Below are 21,624 nucleotides of genomic sequence, written 5' to 3'. Positions count from 1 at the left end.
TTTTTTATGGGAACCAGAGGCGGAGCTCCTGCTGGTCCACCTGCTTCAGGGTGCTGCAAAACCAACGTTCGGGTTGAACAGTATCAACTCGCTTCGCTGCGGCCCCCAGAAGGCCCTTGGCCGAGAGGCCGCAGTTACAAACCCACGACCAGTCAGGGTGAGGGGTTCCTGCGCGTGCGCATCGCGTTGGGGCGGGACTTCCGGCGTCCTCCTTACGGCGGTCATTTTCGCTTCCTTTTGGTCGGTTCGGCCTCTGGAGCGTTGTGTCAGGTTCTAGGTGACGGGACCGAGAAGGTCCGAGAGGAGGGTCTGTCCCCGCTACACAGGCGCGCGTCTGAGGCTCGGCGACGCAGCCCGGGGTGCCCTGCGCCAGGCCCGGGAGAGTGACCGTCGTGCCCGCGTCTCGCCTCCTCTCCCGCCGCTCCCGGCCCCGCTCCGCCCAGGGAGTCCGATGGCGGCGGCGGCCCTGAGGGACCCGCCTGAGGTAAACACTCATCCTCCGGCCCCTCACCGCCCTCACTGCACCAGACACTAAAGCCCCGAGTGCGGGACGCCTGCTCACGTGCCCGCAGCCCAGGCCGTGGTGTCCAGGACGGTGAGGTGGCCGTGGGCGGCGCGTGGGCGAGGGTGACAGGCGGAGGGACCGGCAGGTGCAAAGGCTTGGAGGTCGGACTGAGCCAGGAGGATTCGGGAAACCTGGCATCCATATTATGGCTGCAGTAAAGAGAGTGTGAGGTGTAATCACGCCTGGACCGGCAGAGAGAGAGGTTGTTCCTTTATTCTGAGGGACCTGGGAACCACGGAGGGCTGTGAATGGACGAGGAACAGCGTATGTGAGGGCTTTAAAAGTTTTCAAAAAGCTGCTCAGAGAAGAGAACGGATTGGAATGGGGGTGACAAAGAGAGGCACAGGGAGTTGAGTCCTCGTCCAAGGTAGCAGGATCTGATGAGAGGCAGCAGAGGTTAGTCAGTCAGCCTGAGGTCACTAGGTTCCAGGGCTGGGTGGGGATACAAGGGAGTCCTGCACACATGGAGCCCAGCCACGGTTGCCCAGGTTCTGAAGGTTGAAGAGGCACTTGTGGAACCTATGTAAGGCAGGAGAGGGTGTCCCAGTCCCTCACTGGTTCTGGGTGGCTAATACTGAAACAGAGATCAGAAGCAAGGCAGGCAGGGCTTTCCCTGGCTATGGGCTCCCTCAGAGAACTGGGATTGTACCAGATCATGTTTGATTTTGTTAAGCACTCTGTGGATGCCATGTTCCAAGTACCTGGGTGAGTCCAGAGAGGTGCCTGTGATGTGGGGCAGGGAGGTGGTAGAGCTGTGGGAGTGCAACTGTGAGGTCTGAAGATGTGAAAGAGGTTTGGTCAACTGAATGACGTGCACATCAAGGGGAAGTGTGAGCTGAGGGCCCACAGGCCCTGGTGTTGGGGATTAAGGGTAAAGATGAGCCCATGTTTGGCTGTGTCTTGGAGGCACAATGTGGGAGACCTCAGGGAAATTACTTGGGGGGAGGGATGGGGCCCTGTAGGCCAGGCCCAGAGTTTAGATGGCATTTATCCCCCCGGCCACCGCCTTTTGTTGCTGAGGGCTGAACACAGTGAGGAGAGATCAGGCATCATTGGCACCAGGCCTGATGTGGGGAGCTCTGATGGAGGATGACCGTGGAATACATGTGTGAGGAGATGCATTGTGGGTCCTCAGAGAGAGAATGTTTATGTTTCATCTATCTCATTCATGACAGGGTGGTGTGACCTTTGAGGACATTGCCCTGTACTTCTCCTGGGAGGAATGGAAGCTCCTTGATGAGGCTCAGAGACGCCTGTACCATGATGTGATGCTGGAGAACTTTGCACTTGTATCTTCACTGGGTAAGAGCCTCACCCTCCCCAGTGACCTGGGCTAGGCTCTGTATCCTGCCTCACCCTCTTTTCTCCAAGGTGTGCTCTGTCCTTCTCACATATGGAGCTTGGGCACTGCTTGTTTCCCCAGCTTTCTGGGTAGTTGCTGTGATAGTTAGGGCTGGGTTGTTTGCACTGCCCCCTTCTCTCCCCGTAGCCCCAATACAATCTGTACTCAACCCTCATAGGGATGGATTTGAGGTCAGCAGTCTTGGAGTGAGGATAATGGATTGCATCTTACTTGCCCTTTCCCTGGTCAGGTGGTGTATCCAGGTCCATGGCACTTCTGTGTCCCAGGTTTTGTTCCTTTTTATCATCTGACATTTCCTTCTGCCTCCATATGCCAGGAATTGAAGGTATTGTCATGACCATTACTTATCTGGACCATGGGCTATTTTCCAAGGCTGTCCTTTATGGTTTTACTTGTACTGTTTAGATCTCTTTTCTTTTTTCTTTTCTCCAGCTTATTGAGGTATAATTGACAAATAATACTGTATATATTTAAAGTGTACAGGGAGTTCCCTGGTGGTCTAGTGGTTAGGATTCAGTGCTTTCACTGTCGTGGCCTGGGTTCAATTATTGATAGGAGAACTGAGATCCCACAAGCTGCGCATTGTGGCCAAAATATAAAAAAAAGGTAAAACGTAAAAGTAAGTGTACAGTGTCATGATTTAATATATATACACACACACATTGTGAAATGATTACTACAGTCAAGTTAATTAACACATCCAGTACCTCACATATTATATTTACATTTCCTGTGTGTGTGAGAACCCTTAAGATCTACTATGTTAGCACATTTGAAGTATACCATACAGCATTATTAAGTATAGGCTCCATGCTGTATTAGATCCTCAGAGCTTTTTCATCTTATAACTGACCAACATCTCCCCATTTCCCCTAGACCTGAGCCCCTGGCATTCTACTCTTTGTTGCTATGGGTTCAACTTTTTTTTTTTCAAGATTCCATATATAAGTGATAGCATACTGTATTTATCTTTCTCTGGCTTATTTCACTTTGCATTATGCTCTCCAGGTTCATCAGTGTTGTCACAAATGCACGATTTCCCTTTTTATGGCTGAATAATACCCCACTGCATATAAATACCAGGCTTTATTTATCCATTCATCTGTAGACAGATACAGGCATATTGCAGGTTTGGTTCCAGACCACCGCAGTAAAGTGAGTATCACAATAAAGCAAGTCACACAGACTTTTTGTTTCCCAGTGCATATGAATGTTATGTTTACATTGTACAGTAGCCTGTTGGTGTGCAGTAGTATTATGTCTAAAAAAACAACGTGTATAACTTAGTTAAAAAATACTTTATTGCTAAAAAAATGTTAACCATCATCTGAGTTGTATCTTTTTGCTGATGGAGGGTCTTGCCTTGATTTTGACTAATCAAGGTGCTGACTGATCAAGTTACTGAAGGTTTCGGTGGCTTTGGCAATTTGTTTAACTAATACAACAATGAAGGTTGCCATATCGATGGACTCTTCTTTCACGAATGACTTCTCTGTAGCATGCGATGCTGTTTGATAGCATTTTAAAACACAGTAGAACTTCTTTCAGAATTGGAGTCAATCTTCTCAAACCCTACTGTTGCTTTATGAACTAAGTTTATGTAATATTCTAAAGCATTTGTCATCATTTCAACAACCTGCACAGCATCTTCACCAGGAGTACATTCCATCTCAAGAAACCACTTTCTTTTCTCATCTATAAGAAACAACTCCTCATCTGTTAAAGTTTTCTCCTGAGATTACAGCAATTCAGCCATCTTCCAGCTCCACTTCTAATTCTCTTGCTTTTTCCACAACATCTGCAGTTACTTCCTCCACTGAAGTCCTGAACCCCTCAAAGTCATCCAGAGAGTTGGCATCAAGTTTTTCCCAACTCCTGTTAATGTTGATATTTTGACCTCTTCCCATGATTCACAACTGTTCTTAATGGCATCTAGAATGGTGAATCCTTTCCAGAAGGTTTTCAATTTACTTTGCCCCGATCCATTAGAGGAATTACTATCTATGGCAGCTATAGCCTTATGAAATGTATTTCTTAAGACTTGACAGTGTAAACTACTTGATCCATGGGCTACAGAATGGATGTTGTAGTAGTAGGCATGAAAACAACATTAATCTTGTACATCTCCATCAGAGCTCTTGGGTGACCAGCTGCATTGTCAGTGAGCAGTAATATTTTGAAAACAATCTTTTTTTCAGAGCAGTAGGTCTCAACAGTAGTCTTAAAATATTCAGTAAACCATGTTATGAGGAGACGTGCTGACATCCAGGCTTTGTTGTTCCATTTATAGAATATATGCAGAGTAGATTTAGCAGAATTGTTAAGGGCCTAAGATTTTCAGAATGATAAATGAGCATTGGCTTCAACTTCCAGTCACCAGCCTCATTACCCCTAATAAGAGAGTCAGCCTGTCCTTTGAAGCTTTGAAGCCAGGCATTGACTTCTTCTAACTGTGAAAGTCCTAGATGCCATCTTCTTCCAACATAAGACTGTTTCATCTACATTAAAAATGTGTTGTTTAGGGACTTCCCTGGTGGCTCAAGTGATTAAGAATCCGCCTGCCAATGCAGGGGACACGGGTTCGAGCCCTGGTCTGGGAGGATCCCACATGCCACAGAGCAGCTAAGCCCGTGCGCCACAACTACTGAGCCCGCGCACCTAGAGCCCGTGCTCTGCCACAAGAGAAGCCACTGCAATGAGAAGACCATGCAGCGCAACGAAGAGTGGCCCCCGCTCGCCGCAACTAGAGAAAGCCCGTGCGCAGCAACGAAGACCCAACGCAGCCAAAAAAAAAAAAAAAAAAAAATGTGTTGTTTAGTGTAGCCATATTCATTAATTATCTTAGCCAGATCATCTGGATAACTTTGGTATAGCTTCTACATCAGCACTTGCTGCTTCACCGTGTGCTTTTTTTTTCACCTTGTACTTTTATTTTATGGAGACGGCTTCTTTCCTTAAATCTCATGAACCAACCTACGGTAGCTTCAGACGTTTTCTTTTTGCAGCTTCTCACCTCTCTCAGCCATCACAGAATTGGAGAGAGTTAGGGCCTGACTCTGGATTAGGCTTTGGCTTAAGGGAATGTGTGGCTGGCTTGATGTTGAATACAGATCACGAAAACTTTCTCCATATCAACAATAAGGCTCTTTTGCTTTCTTATTTGTGTGTTCACTAGAGTAGCACTTTTAATTTACTTCAAGAACTTTTCCTTTGTATTTATTGATACAACTTGGTTAATACTGTTTGGTCCAAGAAGCCTGGCTTTCAGCCTATCTTGGCTTTTGACTTGCCTTTCTCACTAAGCTTAATCATTTCTAGCTTTTGATTTAAAGTGAAAGATGTGTGATCCTTCCTTTTACTTGAGCACTTAGAGGCTATTGTAGGGTTATTAATTAGCTTAACTTCAATATTGTTACATCGCAGGAAAGAGGGAGGCTTGGGGAGAGGGAGAGAGATGGATTGGCCAGTTGGTAGAGCAGCCAGAACACATATAATGTTTATCTATTAAGTTTCCTGTCTTATATGGGTACAGTTTGTGGCACCCCAAAACAAAGATCACTGATCACAGATCACCATAACAAATGTAATAATAATGAAAAAGTTTGAAATATTGCAAAAATTACCAAAACGTGATGCACAGACACAGAGCGAGCAAATGCTGTTAGAAAACCTGTGCAAATAGGCTTGCTTGACACAGGGTTACTGCAAACCTTCAATCTGTAAAAAAAATGCATTATCTGTGAAGCACAATAAAACAAGGTATGGCTGTACTTAGGTTGTTTCTAAACCTGGGCTATTGTGAATAATGCTGAAATGAACATGGGGGTGCAAATACCTCTTTGAGATATGGATTTTGTTTCCTCTGGATATACACATAGAATTGGGATTGTTGGACCATATAGTAGTTCTATTTTCAATTTTTAAGAAATTCCATACAGTTTTCCCTAACGGCTGTAACGATTTACAGTCCTACCAACAATGTAGAAGGCTTTCCTTTTCTTCACATCCTCGCGAACACCTATCTCTTTTCTTTTTGATAGTAGTGTTCCAAACAGGTGTGAGGTGATATCTCATTGTGGTTTGGATTTGCATTTCCCCAATGTTAGTGATGTTGAGCACCTTTTCATGTACCTGATGACCATTTGTATGTCTTTGGATAAATATCTATTCAGGTCCTTTGCCCATTTTCAATTGGATTCTTTAGTTTTTTATTGTTGAATTGTATGAGTTCTGATATTTTCTGGATATTAACCCCTTATCAAATAAATCCTTTGCAAGTATTTTCTCCTTTTCCTTAGGTTGTGTTTTCATTTTGTTTCCCTTGCTATGCAGAAGGTTTTTGGCTTGATATACTCCCACTTGTTTATTTTTACTTTCATTGCTTGTGCTGTTGGTGTCATCCAAAAAAATCATTGCCAACACCAGTGTAAAGGAGCTTTTTCTCTGTGTTTTCTTCTAAATGTTTTACAATTTCAGTCTTACATTTAAAAATTTTAATCCAATTCAAGTTAATTTTTGTGAGTGGTGTAAGATAAGGGTCTAGTTTTCATTTTTTTTGCATGTGGATATCCAGTGTTCCCATCACCATTTATGGAGGAGACTGTCCTTTATCCATTGTGTGTTCTTGAGGTGACTATCAAAGATGAGTTATATAAGCGTGCCTTTATTTCTGGGCTCTCTATTCTGTTCCGTTGGTCTATGTGTCTGTTTTTATGCCAGTGCCATCATGTGTTAATTACCATAGCTTTGTAATATTTTGAAATCAGGAAGTGTGATGCCTCTAGCTTTGTCCTTCTTTCTCAAGATTGCTTTGACTATTTGGGATTTTTTGTGCTGCCGTACAAATTTTAGGATTGTTTACTCTATTTCTGTGGAAAATGTCATTGGACTTTCGATATGGATTGTTTTCAGTCTGTAAGTTGCTCTTGGTAAAATTAACAATATTCTTCCAATTTAAGAACACTGGATGTCTTTCCATTTATTTGTGTTTTCTTCAGTTTTTTCCATCGTTGTCTTATAGTTTTCAGAATACAGATATTTCATTGTTAGTTTATAGAAATGCAACTGCTTTTTGCATATTGATTTTGTATCCTGCAGCTTTACTGATATTGTTTAATAGTTTTAACAGATTTGGGTTGGAGGAGTCCCTAGGGTTTTCTATATATAAGAGCATATCTTCTGCAAACACAGACAGTTTTACTTATTTTGCGATTTTGATGCCTTTTTTTTTTTTTTTTTTTTCGGATAACTATGTGTTCTGGCTAGGCCTTCCAGAACTGTGTTGAATAGAAATGTGGACAGTGGGCATCTTTGGCTTGTTCTGGATTTTAGAGGAAAGGCTTTTACCTTTTAACCTTTAAGTATAATATTAGTGTGGGCTTATTGTATATGGGTTTTTCGTATTGAGGTACATTCCTTCTATACCTAATTTGTTGAGAGTTTTTAACATGAAAGTATCCTCAATTTTGTTTAGTGCTTTTTCTGCATTTTTTGAGACATTCATACGATTTTTATCCTTCGTATGGTATGTCATGTTTTTTGTTTGTATATGAGGAACTATCATTGCATCCCAGGGATAAATGACACTTGATAATGATAATAGTGTAAGATTCTTCTTCTGCAGTAAAAGCACCAAGTCTTAACCACTGGAAGACCGCCAGGGAATTACCCCAATTTTTTTTTTTTATTATTCGATAGTGTAAGATTCTTGAATGTGCTGTTGAGTGGTTGTTAGGAATTTCTCATTCTATGGTCACCAAGGATTTTGGCCCGTAATTTTCCTTTCTTGTAGTTTGCATATCTTGCTTTTGTATCAGGGTAATGCTAGCCTCAGAAATTGAGTTTTGAAATGTTTCTTCTTAAGTGTTTTGGAAGAGTTGAGGAAGGATTGACATTAATTCTTCTTAAAATCTTTGGTAGAATTCACCAGTGAATCTATCTCATCCTGGACTTTTCTTTGTTGGGATTTTTTTAAATTAATGATTCAGGTTCCTTATTTGTTATTGGTCTATTCAGATTTTCTATTTCTTCATGACTCATTGTTGGTAGGTTGTCTGTTTCAAAGAATTTATCCGTTTCTTCTAGTTTATCAAGTTTGTTGGCATTTAATTGTTCATAGTAGTTTCTTATGACCTTTGTCATAAGTAGCCACTTCCCCAATGGAATTACAAATCTCTTGTGTGGAAGAGCATCCCATCGACTCATTCTTAGATGTTACACATCACATTCATGATGATGTTGCCCCCTCCCTATAAAGTTAACGTGTACTTCACCAGCATTTATTTGCATTCAGGTTGCTGCTGTGGAGCAGAGGATGCAGAAGCACCCTTTCAACGAAGCATTTCTATAAGCATGTCACAGGCCAGGACTCTCAGGGCAGGCTCATTTTCCCAGAAGAGCCACCCGTGTAAGAAGTGTACTCTGGTCTTGAGAGGTATTTTTCACTTGGCTGAGCATGAAGAAGCACAACACAGCCAGAAAGTGTTCGGGTGTAGAATATGTATGAAACGATTTCATTTTAGTGCAAACCTCCAAAAACACCAGAAGCAGCATATGGATGAGAAATCCTTCAGAAATGCTGTAGTCAGGGCCTTGTTTGTGAAGAGCTTCAAATGCCATGTGTCAGGAAAGCCCTTTACCTGTGAGGAAGTTGGGAAAGACTTTCTGGCCACCTTGGGACATCTCCAGCCACAGACCACTCACACCAGGGAGAAGCCAAACAAGATTGCCCAGCGTGAGGCAATTTTACCAAGCAGAGAAAGTCATTACAGCCAGGGAGAATGCAAGAAAGCCTTCAGCCTGAAACATGCACTTGTTCAGGACCAGGGTGTCCACCCTGGAAGACATTGTTTTGTGTGCAGTGAATGTGGGAAGACATTCAGGTACAAATCCTCATTTGTTGTACACCAGAGAGTGCATACTGGAGAAAGGCTTCATGTGTGTCGTGAATGTGGAAAATCTTTCAGGCGAACCTCAACCCTCAATCTGCATCGAAGAATTCATACTGGGGCAAGGCAGTACAAGTGCAGCAGATGTGGGAAATCCTTTAACCAAAACTTTGTCCTTATTTATCCCTGGAGAAGTCACATTGGAGAAAATTGTTACTTGTGCAGTGAATGTGCGCAGTTTCCTAGCTGTAGATCCATCCTAATTCGACAACGGACAGTTCACACTGGAGAAAGGCGTTATGAGTGTACTCAATGTGGGATATCTTTTAGACGAAAATTTTACCTCATTGTACACTGGAGGGTTCACACAGGAGAAAGGCCTTATGATTGCAGTGAGTGTGGGAACTCTTTTAACAATAGCTTGGTGCTCATCCTACACCAGCGAGTACATAAAGGCGAAAGGCCTTTTGCTTGCAGTGAATGTGGGAAATCTTTTACCAATAGCTCGATACTCATTCTCCACCGGAGAGTTCACACAGGAAAAAGGCCTTATGAGTGCAATGAGTGTTGGAAATCCTTTAGTCGTCAATCTTACCTCACTCAGCACTGGAAGGTTCATAGTGGAAAAAGGCCTTATGAATGCAGTGAATGTGGGAAATCTTTTATGTCTCGCCGTGGCCTCCATTATCATCAGAGAGTTCACACTGGATCAAGGCCTTATGAATGTAGTGAATGTGGGAAATCTTTTACTTCTCACTCTGGCCTTCGTTATCATCAAAGAGTTCACACAGGAGAAAGGCCTTACGAGTGCAGTGAGTGCGGGAAATGTTTTACCTCCAGCTCTGCCCTGTGTTATCATCAGAAGACTCATGCTGGAGATAGGCCTTATGAGTGCACCGTATGTGGGAAATGTTTTTCCTCTGGTTCCACCCTCAGTAATCATCAGAGAGTTCACACTGGAGAAAGGCCTTATGTGTGCAGTCAATGTGGGAAATCTTTTTTCTCTAGTTCCAACCTCAGTAATCATCAGAGAATTCACACAGGAGAAAGGCCTTATGTGTGCAGTGAATGTGGGAAATCCTTTATTCAAAGGTGTTCCCTTCTTAAACACCAGAGAGTTCACACAGGAGAAAGGCCTTATGTGTGCAGTGAATGTGGGAAATCCTTCACCCAAAGATGTCACTTTCTTATACACCAGAGAGTTCACACAGGAGAAAGGCCTTACAAGTGCAGTGAATGCGGGAAATCTTTTTCCACTAGTTACAACCTCAGTAATCATCAGAGAATTCACACAGGAGAAAGGCCTTACTTGTGCAGTGAATGTGGGAAATCGTTTATCCAAAGATCTTACCTTCTTATACACCAGAGAGTTCACACAGGAGAAAGGCCTTATAAGTGTAATGAATGTGGGAAATCTTTTACCACTAGGAGGAACCTTCGTTATCATCAGGGAGTTCACACTGGATAAATGCCTTATGATTGCAGTGAATGTGGGAAGTCTTATATCTATAGTTCCATCCTCCAGGATCATCAGAGAATTCATGTAATCAAAAGGTCTTATGGGGGCTTCCCTGGTGGCTCAGTGGTTAAGAATCTGCCTGCCAATGCAGAGGACACGGGTTCGAACCCTGGTCTGGGCAGATCCCACATGCGGCGGAGCAACTAAGCCTGTGCATCACAGCGACTGAGCCTGCGCTCTAGAGCCCGCAAGCCACAACTACTGAAGCCCGCATGCCTAGAGCCCGTGCTCCGCAACGAAGAGTAGCCCCCACTTGCCGCAACTAGAGAAAGCCTGCACCCAGCAACAAAGACCCAACTCAGCCATAAATTTAAAAAAATAAAAAATAAAAAAATAAATATTTCTAAAAAGGTCTTATGAATGCACTGTATATGGAAATTCGTTTAGAGCAAATTCTTATCTCACTGAACACTGTAGAGTTCACAATGCAGCAAAGCCTTATGCATGCAGTGAATGTGGGAAATCTTTTTCATCTAGGTCCAGACTCTGTTATCATCAGAGTGTTATGATCAGAACAGGGTCAAGGCCTTATGAGTGTAACGAATGTGGGAAATCTTTTTTGAAGAGTTCTTCACTCATGCAATATCACGGAATTCACACAGGGGAAAGGCCTTATGAGTGCAGTGAATGTGGGAAATCTTTTACTTTTAGATTTTACTTCATCATCTTCAGATGGTTCACACAGGAGAAAGTACTTATGACTACAGTAAATGTGGGAAATCCTTTAGGGATAATTCTCAATTAAGTCAGTACTGCAGAGTTCACACTGGAGAAAGCCGTTATGAGTGCACTGTATTTGGGAAATTATTTAGCCATAAATCTCACCTTTCTCAATACTGGAGACTTTATGCTAGAAAAAGGTCTTATGAGTGCAATGAGTGAAGGAAATCTTTTACCTGTATTTCTAGTCTTCATTATCATTAAAGAGTTCATATAGGATGAAGACCTTATGAGTGTAAGGAATGTGGGAACTCTTTTTCCCATAGGTCAGCGCTCATTTGACATGGGAGAGTTCACACAGGAGAAAGGCCTTATGAGTGCAGTGAATGTGGGAAATCTTTTATCCAAAGATGTCACCTAATACACCAGAGAGTTCACACAGGAGAAAGGCTTTATGAGTGTAGTGACTGTGAGAAATCTTTTATTACTGGGTCTGGCCTCCGTGATCATCTGAGAGTTCACACTGGAGAAAAGCCTTATGAGTGCAGTGAATGTGGGAAATCTTTTTCATCTAGGTCTGGTTTCCATTAACATCAGAGTTCACACAGGATCAAGGCCATATGAGTGTAGTGAATGTGGGAAATCTTTTATTTGTAGTTTCATTCTCCATGAACATCAGAGAATTCACACTAACAAGAGGCCTTATGAATGCACTGAAAGTGGGGAGTCCTTTAGAGCAAATTCTTATCTCATTGAACACTGTAGAATTCATACTGGAGAAAAGCCTTATAAATGCAGTGAATGTGGGAAATCTTTTTCGTCTATGTCCGGCTTCTGTTAGTTCACACAGGATCAAGGCCATATGAGGGTAGTGAATGAGGGAAATCTTTTCCCCAGAGCTCTGCAGTCCTTCACCATCAGTGTTCACAGTCCTTCACCATCAGTGTTCACAGAGGTGAAAGGCCTCAAGTGTCTGGTGAATGTGGGAAATCCTTTACCTCTAGTTCCACCCTTTATTCATATCAGAGAGTTCACAGGAAAAGCTCCATTCATGCCAGGAATTTGGGGAATTCTTTCCTAAAGAATTTTCCTCATTATACATGGTAGAGTTTACACTGGAGAAAGGCCTTGAGCATGCAAGGAAATGTGCAATTTTCTAGTTCAGGGTAACAACGTTGGAAGAAACTGAGGAGCCGCCCATCTGAATTCAATCTCATATATCCAGTTGTCCACAGGGGGAGATACCCCTTAAGTTTCAGTTGTGTGGGAAGCATGTGTGGCTATATTGCACCTTGTAATCTGTCCAGGGCTTTCCCCAGATTTATGTCACTGCCCGTTTCTGTGGCGATTTTACCTCTGTCACCTGGCAGGTCCACACAGTGTGCATCAGTCACCAGCCCAGTGTGCTCAGCGAAACTGACCTCTGTTCTTCCAAGTGTTGGAGCAAACAAGGAGTAGTAGCCCAGTCCCTTCAGGGTTGGTGTTCCCCTCTCTCTGACTAGATGTACAAAAGCCTGAAGGAATGTTGTCCCGGAGAACGTCATATGAATTCAGCTGACAATGTGCAGAGAAGGACAACCTTTTCCAGGGACATGTACTCATATGCTCAGTTTTTCTGTTTAGCAAGTCACCAACCCAAACTGTGTGCCACACATTGTTTTGGTTTGTATAATATGGATGCCTTACTGTTTAAGGCCTATTTTGTTTTGGGAGTTCTTTGTACTGCTAGAGGTTTTTTATAAGGAGATTTGGGCTCCACAGGCATGGGCCTCAGGGAGGATAGTATGATGGCAAAAAGTGGCTTGCCATTTTTGGCCAAATTTGCATTGGTGCCAGTGAAGTCGTAGGAGAGAGGGCAGGGCTTTTTGGTCCTCATTTGAAGCCTGGATGCTATGAGTTTTAGGAGACTCATACATCACCCTGAAGAGGAGTAAGATGTGACAACCTCAAGTTCTTGGAGCAGCATGAATTTTTTCTCCTGTTCACAGGGAGTATCACAAGAGATGTCAGCACTGTTGAGAAGAATCTCCTCCCTTGGTTTTGCCAAGAGCATGTGCCCTGATGTCCACAATTCCATGGGTGACAGTCACTGGCTGTAAGACTATAGGGGCCAGGGGAAACTGAAACTGCTACAGAAACTGGGTTAGTAGGGAGCAGAGGAGACAGCAGCCAGCTCATTGGAATGTGCCTCTTCTAAAAGTGCATCCACAGCTGTCTTTGTGATGATGACCGATGTGCACGATCAGTGTGTACACAAATCTCAGGACCTCCAGCCATGTTTATCTTGTGTAGCTGAGGTCATTGTCAGAGAAGATAATTGGAAAGTTTTGTGGATTTTTGTAACCTCCCTGCAATGTTCACCTCAAGGCCGTTGCTGCACAGGCAGAAAAAAGAAAGGTAGAGAAAAGTAGTCCAGGTATGTGGCTCTTGTGAGCCAGCCAACATTCCTGTTGACTGAAGTGGAAATGTCCTTTATTACTCGCCAGTGTTTGCTGCCACTGAGGCAAGACTGACCCCCAGAGGGCATGACAAAAAGATGGTGGAGTCAGTATAGGGCTGTCAAATCTATTTTCCAAAAAAGTGGGGCATACAGATTTTGTTTATCTTAAAGTGGTTTTTTTAAAGCTTTATTTAGGTGTAATTTACATGTAGTAAATTACACATATTTAAAGTGAAATATTTGGTAAATATTGACATACACATGATACCTGTGAAAACATCATCACAGTCATGGTAATGACCATATCTCTCACCATGTATTTGTCTGATGTCCTTTTTTTTTTTTTTTTTTTTAAATTAATTAATTTTATTTATTTATTTATTTATGGCTGTGTTGGGTCTTCGTTTCTGTGCGAGGGCTTCCTCTAATTGCGGCAAGTGGGGGCCACTCTTCATCGCCGTGCGCGGGCCTCTCACCATCACGGCCTCTCCTGTTGCCGAGCACAGGCTCCAGACGCGCAGGCTCAGTAGTTGTGGCTCACGGGCCTAGTTGCTCCGCGGCATGTGGGATCTTCCCAGACCAGGGCTCGAACCCGTGTCCCCTGCATTGGCAGGCGGATTCTCAACCACTGCGCCACCAGGGAAGCCCCTGTCTGATGTCCTTTTACAGTCTCTGTGTCCCTGCCCTTTACAGCCCTCCAAGCCACCATTGATTTATTTTCCATTGTAATAGATACCTTTACTTTTTCTATAATTTATATGATGGAATCCTTAAATGTTTACTCTCTTTTTTCTGGTTTCTTTTATATTTTGTAATTATTTTGTTATATGATGTTATATTTGTTATATAGATGTTATGTGAGTAGTTCATCCCTCCCTTTTATCTTCTCTTTTGGTTCAGTACTCTTATCTTTAGATATACCGCTATTTATCCATTCACTTGTTTATGTACATTTTGGGTATTTCCAGATTTTGACTGTAGAAAATAAACTGGTGCAAACATTTGTGTACAGTTCTTAATATGGATATTTGTTTCATTTATCTTTTGTTCAAAAAATTAGATTGCAGTGTCTGAATCATGATGTAGGTGACTATTTAGCTTTTGAAGAAACTAACAAATTCTGACTAAATAATTGTGTTTTTTACATTTTTACCAGCACTGTATGAGGGTTCCATTTTCTCCATGTCCTAGCGAATACTTATTTGGTCAGTCGTTTTTAATTTTAACCCTTTTAATAAGTTTGTTACTCTGTTTCACTGTTGTTTTCATTGTATTTCCATAAGAATTCATGATTAGCATTTTTTCGGATGTTTGATAGCTTTTTTCATTTGCTGTCTTTTGTAAAATATCCAATTTTTATCTTCTATGTTATGAACTTTGGCTATTTTCTTCTTTTTTTTTTTTTAAACAAGTAAGACATTGAAACAACAAAGATGTGTATTGGAGTGTCATCCATTTTCACTTGTTGAATAATGTGAGTGACTGTTTTATGGAAGAAATGCTTTCAGTACTGGAAGAACATGCCCTGAGTTTTTTCAGTTTTTTTGTTATGCACGGTGTAATGGACACATGTTACCATACCCTTTTAAGATTAATTTGCCCTGGGAATTCCCTGACGGTCTAGTGGTTAGGACTCTGCTAGGGCCTGGCTTCGATCCCTGGTCAGGAAACTAAGATCCCACAAGCCACGCAGCACGGCCAAGGGGAAAAGAAGAAAAAGATTAATCTGCCCTAATATGTTGTCCATCAGTTTCTGAAGTCCAGACAGTGAATAATAACCTTGCTTTGTAGTGTTTGTCCATTTTCCTGCTCCATTATGGGGGTTGGTGGGTTGGAACAGGACTCTTAGATAGACTAAATGACATCAGGATGAACAGTACATTCTTTGAGTCTCCAAAGCCCGGTATGGAGGGAAATAGGAGGGCAGGGATCAGAGTCTCCAAGCCTGGGTCAGGCAACCTGGGTTTGTAGCCCAGATGTTGGATTCACATCCTGGATCCCATTGCCTTGACTCACAGATAAATGAGTCACCTACCTTCTCCCCTCCCCCCACCCTCTGTAAACAGGGATAAGGAGCGTCTTGTCCCCTGGCCTTTAGAGGAGCTGCAGAGCCAAGGCGCCCATTCCCCATGAGGTAGGTACGCCTGTGGTGACACACCGAGCCCAGCCACTCTGCGCTCCTCCTGACTAGCGGTCCGAACTGATGCCATGGAGCCACCCTCAGGAGGCCAGTGCTGCAGGGCACTGAGGTCTCGAGTGGGTTTCCCACCAGAGAATCTTTAGGTGACTTGTTGGAACTCCTTTAGGTTCAGTTCCTGACAGGGATGTGCAGGCAATGATGGCATTTAACTTGTTCTTTGTGAGGATCAATAAAAGGAAGAGACTGGGACTTCCCTGGAGGTCCAGTGGTTAAGACTCCGTGCTTCCACTGTAGGGCGCACGGGTTTGATCCCTGGTCAGGGAAATAAGGTCCCACATGCAGTGCGATGCGGCCAAAAAAAAAAAAGAGACCAAACAAAGAGGCAGACCACTCGAGATTGGTAGGTGGCAGTTTTAATGGGCAAGGGAATTTATGAGGCTTGTTTTGGGTCTTGTCTTGACTGCAAGATGTGTGGCTTTCCCCATACACCCACCAAACCTTCTTTTTATTCTTCCTTTCCTTCCTTCCTCCCTCTCTTCCTTTCTTTCTTTTCTTTTCTTTCATTCATGCTGTGCCGGGTCTTAGTTGTGGCATGCGGGATCTAGTTCCCTGACCAGGGATCAAACCCAGCCCCGTGCATTGGGAGCGCAGAGTCTTAGCCACTGGACCACCAGGGAAGTCGCCACCCACCAAATCTTAAAAGTTAGTATGGACGCCCTAACTGGATTCAGCCACATACACTGTCTAGATAGTCTCAACACCACATTTCTGTCTGAAGGCTGTATCCTTGGAGCAGCTTCTGGAAGTGGAGAAGGCAAGTGAATGCACATTGCAAGGACAGCAGAGTGACTGAGGGGCCTCCAGTTGCCCAGGTCCAGCCTGGGGAATCACCCAGCAGTCACGTCTTCTCAATGACCTCCGACACTCTACCCGCCACCCTGTGACCGGCTCTGCAATCTCCCAAGCTCCCCTCTTCCACAGCTTGCCCACATCCGTTGGCCATGGCTTTCTGTCGCATGGAGGTGGCTCGTTTGGCAGATACCTGGCTGTGCTGGAAGCAACAGAAGCACAGGCAAGAAGAAACAGACTGACAGTGTTGCCAAACTCATCGTCAGTTTTTTCCATCAAGAACTCGTGAAACTTGGCCTTTGTCATCGTGTGACTTCAATATGACGTTAGCCGACTCATGGGGTATGAACACGCCACATTCTGTAGTTAATGGTGCACGCGCCTCCTTGAGTGGTAATAATAATGTCCACGGCCGTCCTACTTTGGAGGACAGCTTTTCTGTTTAGAAATATTTGAGTTTTCAATAAAGACAGGCTTTGTTGGCTGTCATTTGAGGCTGCCTGGGTGGATTTTCTAAGAGCTGCTATGTGTGCTTTAACACCCTCCAGGCCGATGGAGGGGGATCACACCAGTGGGAAACAGAATGTACCCACCTAGAATTGTGGAGAGGGAGGTTGGCAACTGTTCCTGTGGGGTGGATTCTCCCCTGTGCCCAGGGAAAACCCAGGGTACAGCAGCCTGCCACCCAGGTGGAAACCATGGCCAAAGATTAGTGCCACACAACCATCAGGTCCCATTTAGGGCCACCCAGTGAATACTTGGCCAGTGCAACAAGTCAGTGACAAACTAGTTGCTATACTTCAGTATGATGGAGTGACTGCACAGTTCCAGTGATGTCCATGCCCTATCCCTGACCTCGTTAGGTTGGTTCTGTTTAGATTTTTCTGTTCCAGCATAGGGCTGTCTGGGTGCTCAGATGTCCATAACCTGGGGTAAGTCACATAAACCCCTCCCATTCTGCACACAGCCACCCATGGCTCTAATAATATTGTTGTTGTTGTTGTTGTTTTAAATGATACTTGCAGTCATTTTGACAGGCTGCCTGTGTAGTTTGACAGAAAAAGAATACTCGTACCCATTGTTATGGGTCGTGTATGCCAAAGGCCAGGTCTCTGGATCAGTATTGATAATGTCAGATTGTTGACCTGAAACAAATAGACTGTCAGATATTTCTTCAATAAAGATGGGATTAGGGACTTCCCTGGTGGTCCATTGGTTAAGAATCCGCCTGCCAATGCAGGGGACACAGGTTCGATCCTGGTCGGGGAACTAAGATCCCACATGCCATGGGGCAACTAAGCCCATGAGCTCTGGAACCCACACGCCACAATTAGAGAAGCCCTCATGCTGCAGTGAACATCCTACATGCCACAACAAAGACCTGACGCAGCCAAATAAATTTAAAAAAATAAAGATGGGCTTATTTGGGATCAGCAGAGAGTTACAAATCAGGGTCCATGACTATGGCAAGGCACATGCTATTTCCTGCATGACAAGGGCAGGGGAACACTTTTTTTTAAAAATTATTTTATTTATTTTTCGCTGCATCGTGTCTTTGTTGCTGTGTGTGGGCTTTCTCTAGTTGTGGCGAGTGAGGGCTACTCTTCATTGCAGTGCGCGGGCTTCTCGTTGCAGTGGCTTCTCTTGTTGCAGAACACGGGCTCTAGGCACGCAGGCTTCAGTGGTTGTGGCACCCGGGCTAAGTAGTTGTGGCTCGTGGGCTCTAGAGTGCAGGCTCAGTAGTTGTGGCACACGGGTTTAGTTGCTCTGCAGCATGTGGGATCTTCCTGGACCAGGGCTCGAACCCGGGTCCCCTGCATTGGCAGGCGGATTCTTAGCCACTGAGCCACTAGGGTAGCCCCGGAACACTTTTATAGAGAGGAAAAGGGAGTTGGGAGGGCTGTAGTAAACAAAGAGTCCATGGCTTTTCATTGGCTGAGTCTTTGCCAGGAAAGGAGTCTTTCTTCTTCCTGTTGGACATTGCAGGGCATGAGATCTCCCCTTTCTGGTCTCCAAACTGTATTTAATTGAGGCTTCCGTTTATTGTTTTACATTTACCTTTCTTTTATATAAGTTAATGTTTTTATTGGAGTATAGTTGCTTTACAATGTTGTGTTCGTTTCTGCTGTACAGCAAAGTGAATCAGCCATACATATACATATAACCACTCTATTCTAGACTCCATTGCCATATAGGTCATTATAGAGCACCAAATAGAGTTCCCTGTGCTATACAGTAGGTTCTTATTAGTTATCTTTTATATATAGTAGTGTGTACATGTCAATCCCAATCTTCCAGTTTATCCTCACCCCCCAGCCCTTTCCCCTTTGGTTACCATAAGTTTTCTACATCTGTGACTCAATTTCTGTTTTGTAAATAGGTTCATTTGTACCATTTTCTTAGATCCCACATATAAGTGACATCATATGATATTTGTCTTTCTCTGTCTGACTTACTGCACTCAGTATGACAATCTCTAGGTCCATCCATGTTGCTGCAAATGGCATTTTTTCATTTTTTTATGGCTGAGTAATATTCCATGGTATATATGTAGCACATCTTCTTTATCCATTCATGTGTTGATGGACATTTAGGTTGCTTCCATGTCTTGGCTATTGTAAACAGTGCTGCTATGAACATTGGGGTGCATGTACCCTTTCGAATTACTGTTTCCTCTGGATATATGCCCAGGAGTGGGATTGCTGGATCATATGGTAGCTCTATTTTTAGTTTTTTAAGGAACCTCCATTCTATTTTCCACAGTGGCTGCACCAATTTACATTCCCACCAATAGTGTAGGAGGGGTCCCTTTTCTCCACACCCTCTCCACCATTTATTGTTTGTAGATTTTTTGATGATGGCCATTCTAACGGGTGTGAGGTGATACCTCATTTTAGTTTCGATTTACGTTTCTCTAATAATTAGTGCTGTTGAACATCTTTTCATGTACATTTACCCTTTTGAACAAGATCCTTGACGGCATCACCAAACAAAAAGCAGATTTTCTAGTTTCAGTGACTTTTTGTCCCTCAGTGTCAGGAAAGAGCTTTTTTGGCTGTAGTATCTCAAGTCATATGGAAACTGCACAGATTAAATACCTATTAAGGTCACATTTAAGTCTTAGGCACTTTTATCTAAAGTCGATATGTTATCAAGATCATAAACCTTCGAGATCTTATGAAGCATTATGCTATCACCAAAGGTTTGGTGACAAATTTCTAACAGGCTTGGTCCAGATACCTTGGGAAAGCTGTCTGATCAGATGTCCTCTGCTTCAATTCTGGGAAATCTTTTTTTTTTTTTTTTTTGGCTGTGCTGGGTCTTAGTCGCAGCATGCGGGGTCTTTAGTTGTGGCAGGTGGGATGTACAGGCACTCCCACACCCAACAGTTGAATTGATGTTTTTTGTCTGGCAAGTGAGTGGACCCACTGTATAAAGGAATTTCCACTAGGTGCTATTCCAATGACCAGATACCATGTGAGCAGCAGATGCCTCAGGTGAAAAAGGCAGATGTGTAGTAGCACCTTGCCTGGGGAGGTCTTCCTCTTCTGTAAGAATTACACTTGTGACCTGATCGATAAATGGTAACGGTGTCTGCAGCTTTAGGAATTTGACCTGGCTGTGCAAACCATACGTGTTGGCCCAGGGAGAGAGCTCTGGCAGTCATAAGGAGATGGACTGGGGGTGGATACGCCCCGCCAGGACCACTGCCTTCTTCTTTCTCTCAGCGGTGCACATTTCTTCCAGCTATGATGCATTTCCACAGGGCCAGCTTGCAGCAGGATGACCCGGTCCCAGTGGAGGCTTAGTATAGTAGCTCTCATTCACCCAGGGGTGTTAAGTAACTCACCCACCCCAGTGGGACATGCCACTGCAAATCGCAATAGATAACTCCTTTCCCAGGCGTGATGGGGAACACTGATCCGTGGTGAGAGTTGGGGACAGTGGCTGTTTCCCATTACTTCCGCTCCTTGGCAGGGACCCCCAGTCTGGCACATGGGGCAACAGGCCCTACTGGTTGACCATTCAAACGTATTAAAGCCTGGGACAGTACTTTAGTTCACCCAGCCAGGTGGTCTCACCTGTTAGTGATTTAATCTGCTGCTTTAATACTCCATTTTTCCTTCCTACCAACCCTCCTGCTTGCGGGTTACAGGGGAGATAGAACCTCCACTCAATGCCAAGTTCTTTTGCTCAGTCTTGCACGTCACGACCTTTGAGATGTGACCCCCGATCACCATCTGTTGGATGAGAGTATGCATGCATGTGACTCAGCCCCTCCAATTCCCTGCTAGTGGCCAACTGGTTTCCCTGGCACCAGGAGGCAGCTTGGGTTAAACCCGACACAGTGTCCACACAAACCAAGGCGTATTTAGAACCTTCACTCGCAGAGAGGAGACCAGTGTAATCATTTGCCAGCTACTCCCTGGTCGGCAACTCCATAGATGGCCCCAGACTCCTTTGACAATTGCCTTGGACGTTGTTTAGAACACCCTGAGAAAGCTCTTCTTTTTTCCTCTCTGTTTCCTCCTGGTTGTTGTCAAGAGAAAGCCTCTGTGTGATGCTGAGTCTCTAATGCCTACACACCCGTTACTAATTTCCTTTTTCAGCAGAGGGAGCAGGCCTAACAAGCCCCGTGAGCTCCCTGGGATGGTGGAGCATTATTTTGATTTCATGAGTGTATTTTCATGGTGAACTTCATTTGTGGGAAGTCAGGCTTGTTTTCCTAATTAGCAGAGAAGCAAACACGCTTCTTAGAATACAATCTAAAAAAAAAAAAAGAATACAATCTATTTAAGACGGTGTACATCAGTTTAAAGAGAATAAAATTAGTAACGATTATCACAGCTAAGGTCCCCTTTTCCTTACAGCTGTCATACTGTAAACAATGACCTTTCTGTGGTCTATTTAGTACCACATTAATGCTTTTTGGTGGTGATTTCACTGTTGAAAATGGCGCTTAAGTGTAGTCTTTATGTGCTGTGTGGTGTTCCTAACCTAAGCACAAGGCTGTGTGATGTGTCTTAGAGAGAAAATAGGTGTTAGATCAGCTTTGTTGAGTCATGAGTTACAGTGCTGTTGGCTGTGAGTTCAATGTTCATATGACAACAATACATAGCAAGGTGTCTTTGGATAGGAACACGCATGAAACAATGTTATATATTGATCAGTTGGCAAACAAGCTGTGACCCAAGGTTCTT

General features: G+C 43.7%; 1 protein-coding gene and 1 pseudogene across 2 annotated transcripts; both read left to right on the top strand.

Moving 5' to 3' along the window:
* The first annotated feature begins 209 nt into the window (after nucleotides 1-209).
* Nucleotides 210-10,309, top strand: LOC103007250 (zinc finger protein 256-like). 2 transcript variants are annotated; one of them, XM_057534886.1, is made up of 3 exons: nucleotides 210-484; nucleotides 1,741-1,867; nucleotides 8,221-10,309. In XM_057534886.1, the coding sequence occupies exons 1-3, from the start codon at nucleotides 452-454 to the stop codon at nucleotides 10,281-10,283; spliced, it is 2,223 nt and encodes a 740-aa protein (XP_057390869.1). In that variant the 5' UTR covers nucleotides 210-451; the 3' UTR covers nucleotides 10,284-10,309. The 2 variants fall into 2 exon arrangements, with proteins under 2 accessions (XP_057390869.1, XP_057390870.1); XM_057534887.1 differs by lacking the exon at nucleotides 8,221-10,309 and adding an exon at nucleotides 4,451-4,757.
* A 697-nt stretch (nucleotides 10,310-11,006) lies between these two features.
* On the top strand, nucleotides 11,007-11,835 carry LOC130705775 (zinc finger protein 154-like; annotated as a pseudogene).
* The last annotated feature ends 9,789 nt before the right edge of the window (nucleotides 11,836-21,624 follow it).

The sequence above is a fragment of the Balaenoptera acutorostrata genome, chromosome 19, assembly GCF_949987535.1.
Source record: "Balaenoptera acutorostrata chromosome 19, mBalAcu1.1, whole genome shotgun sequence".
Classification (NCBI taxonomy): domain Eukaryota; kingdom Metazoa; phylum Chordata; class Mammalia; order Artiodactyla; family Balaenopteridae; genus Balaenoptera; species Balaenoptera acutorostrata.
This window is presented reverse-complemented; position numbering and strand designations above follow the sequence as displayed.

Excerpts from the sequence above, each read along its gene's own strand:
- LOC103007250 (XM_057534886.1), top strand. The coding sequence starts at position 452 with ATGGCGGCGGCGGCCCTGAGGGACCCGCCTGAG. Across the intron at positions 485-1,740 it reads CCCTGAGGGACCCGCCTGAG|GGTGGTGTGACCTTTGAGGA; the intron begins GTAAACACTCAT and ends CATTCATGACAG. Across the intron at positions 1,868-8,220 it reads TGCACTTGTATCTTCACTGG|GTTGCTGCTGTGGAGCAGAG; the intron begins GTAAGAGCCTCA and ends ATTTGCATTCAG.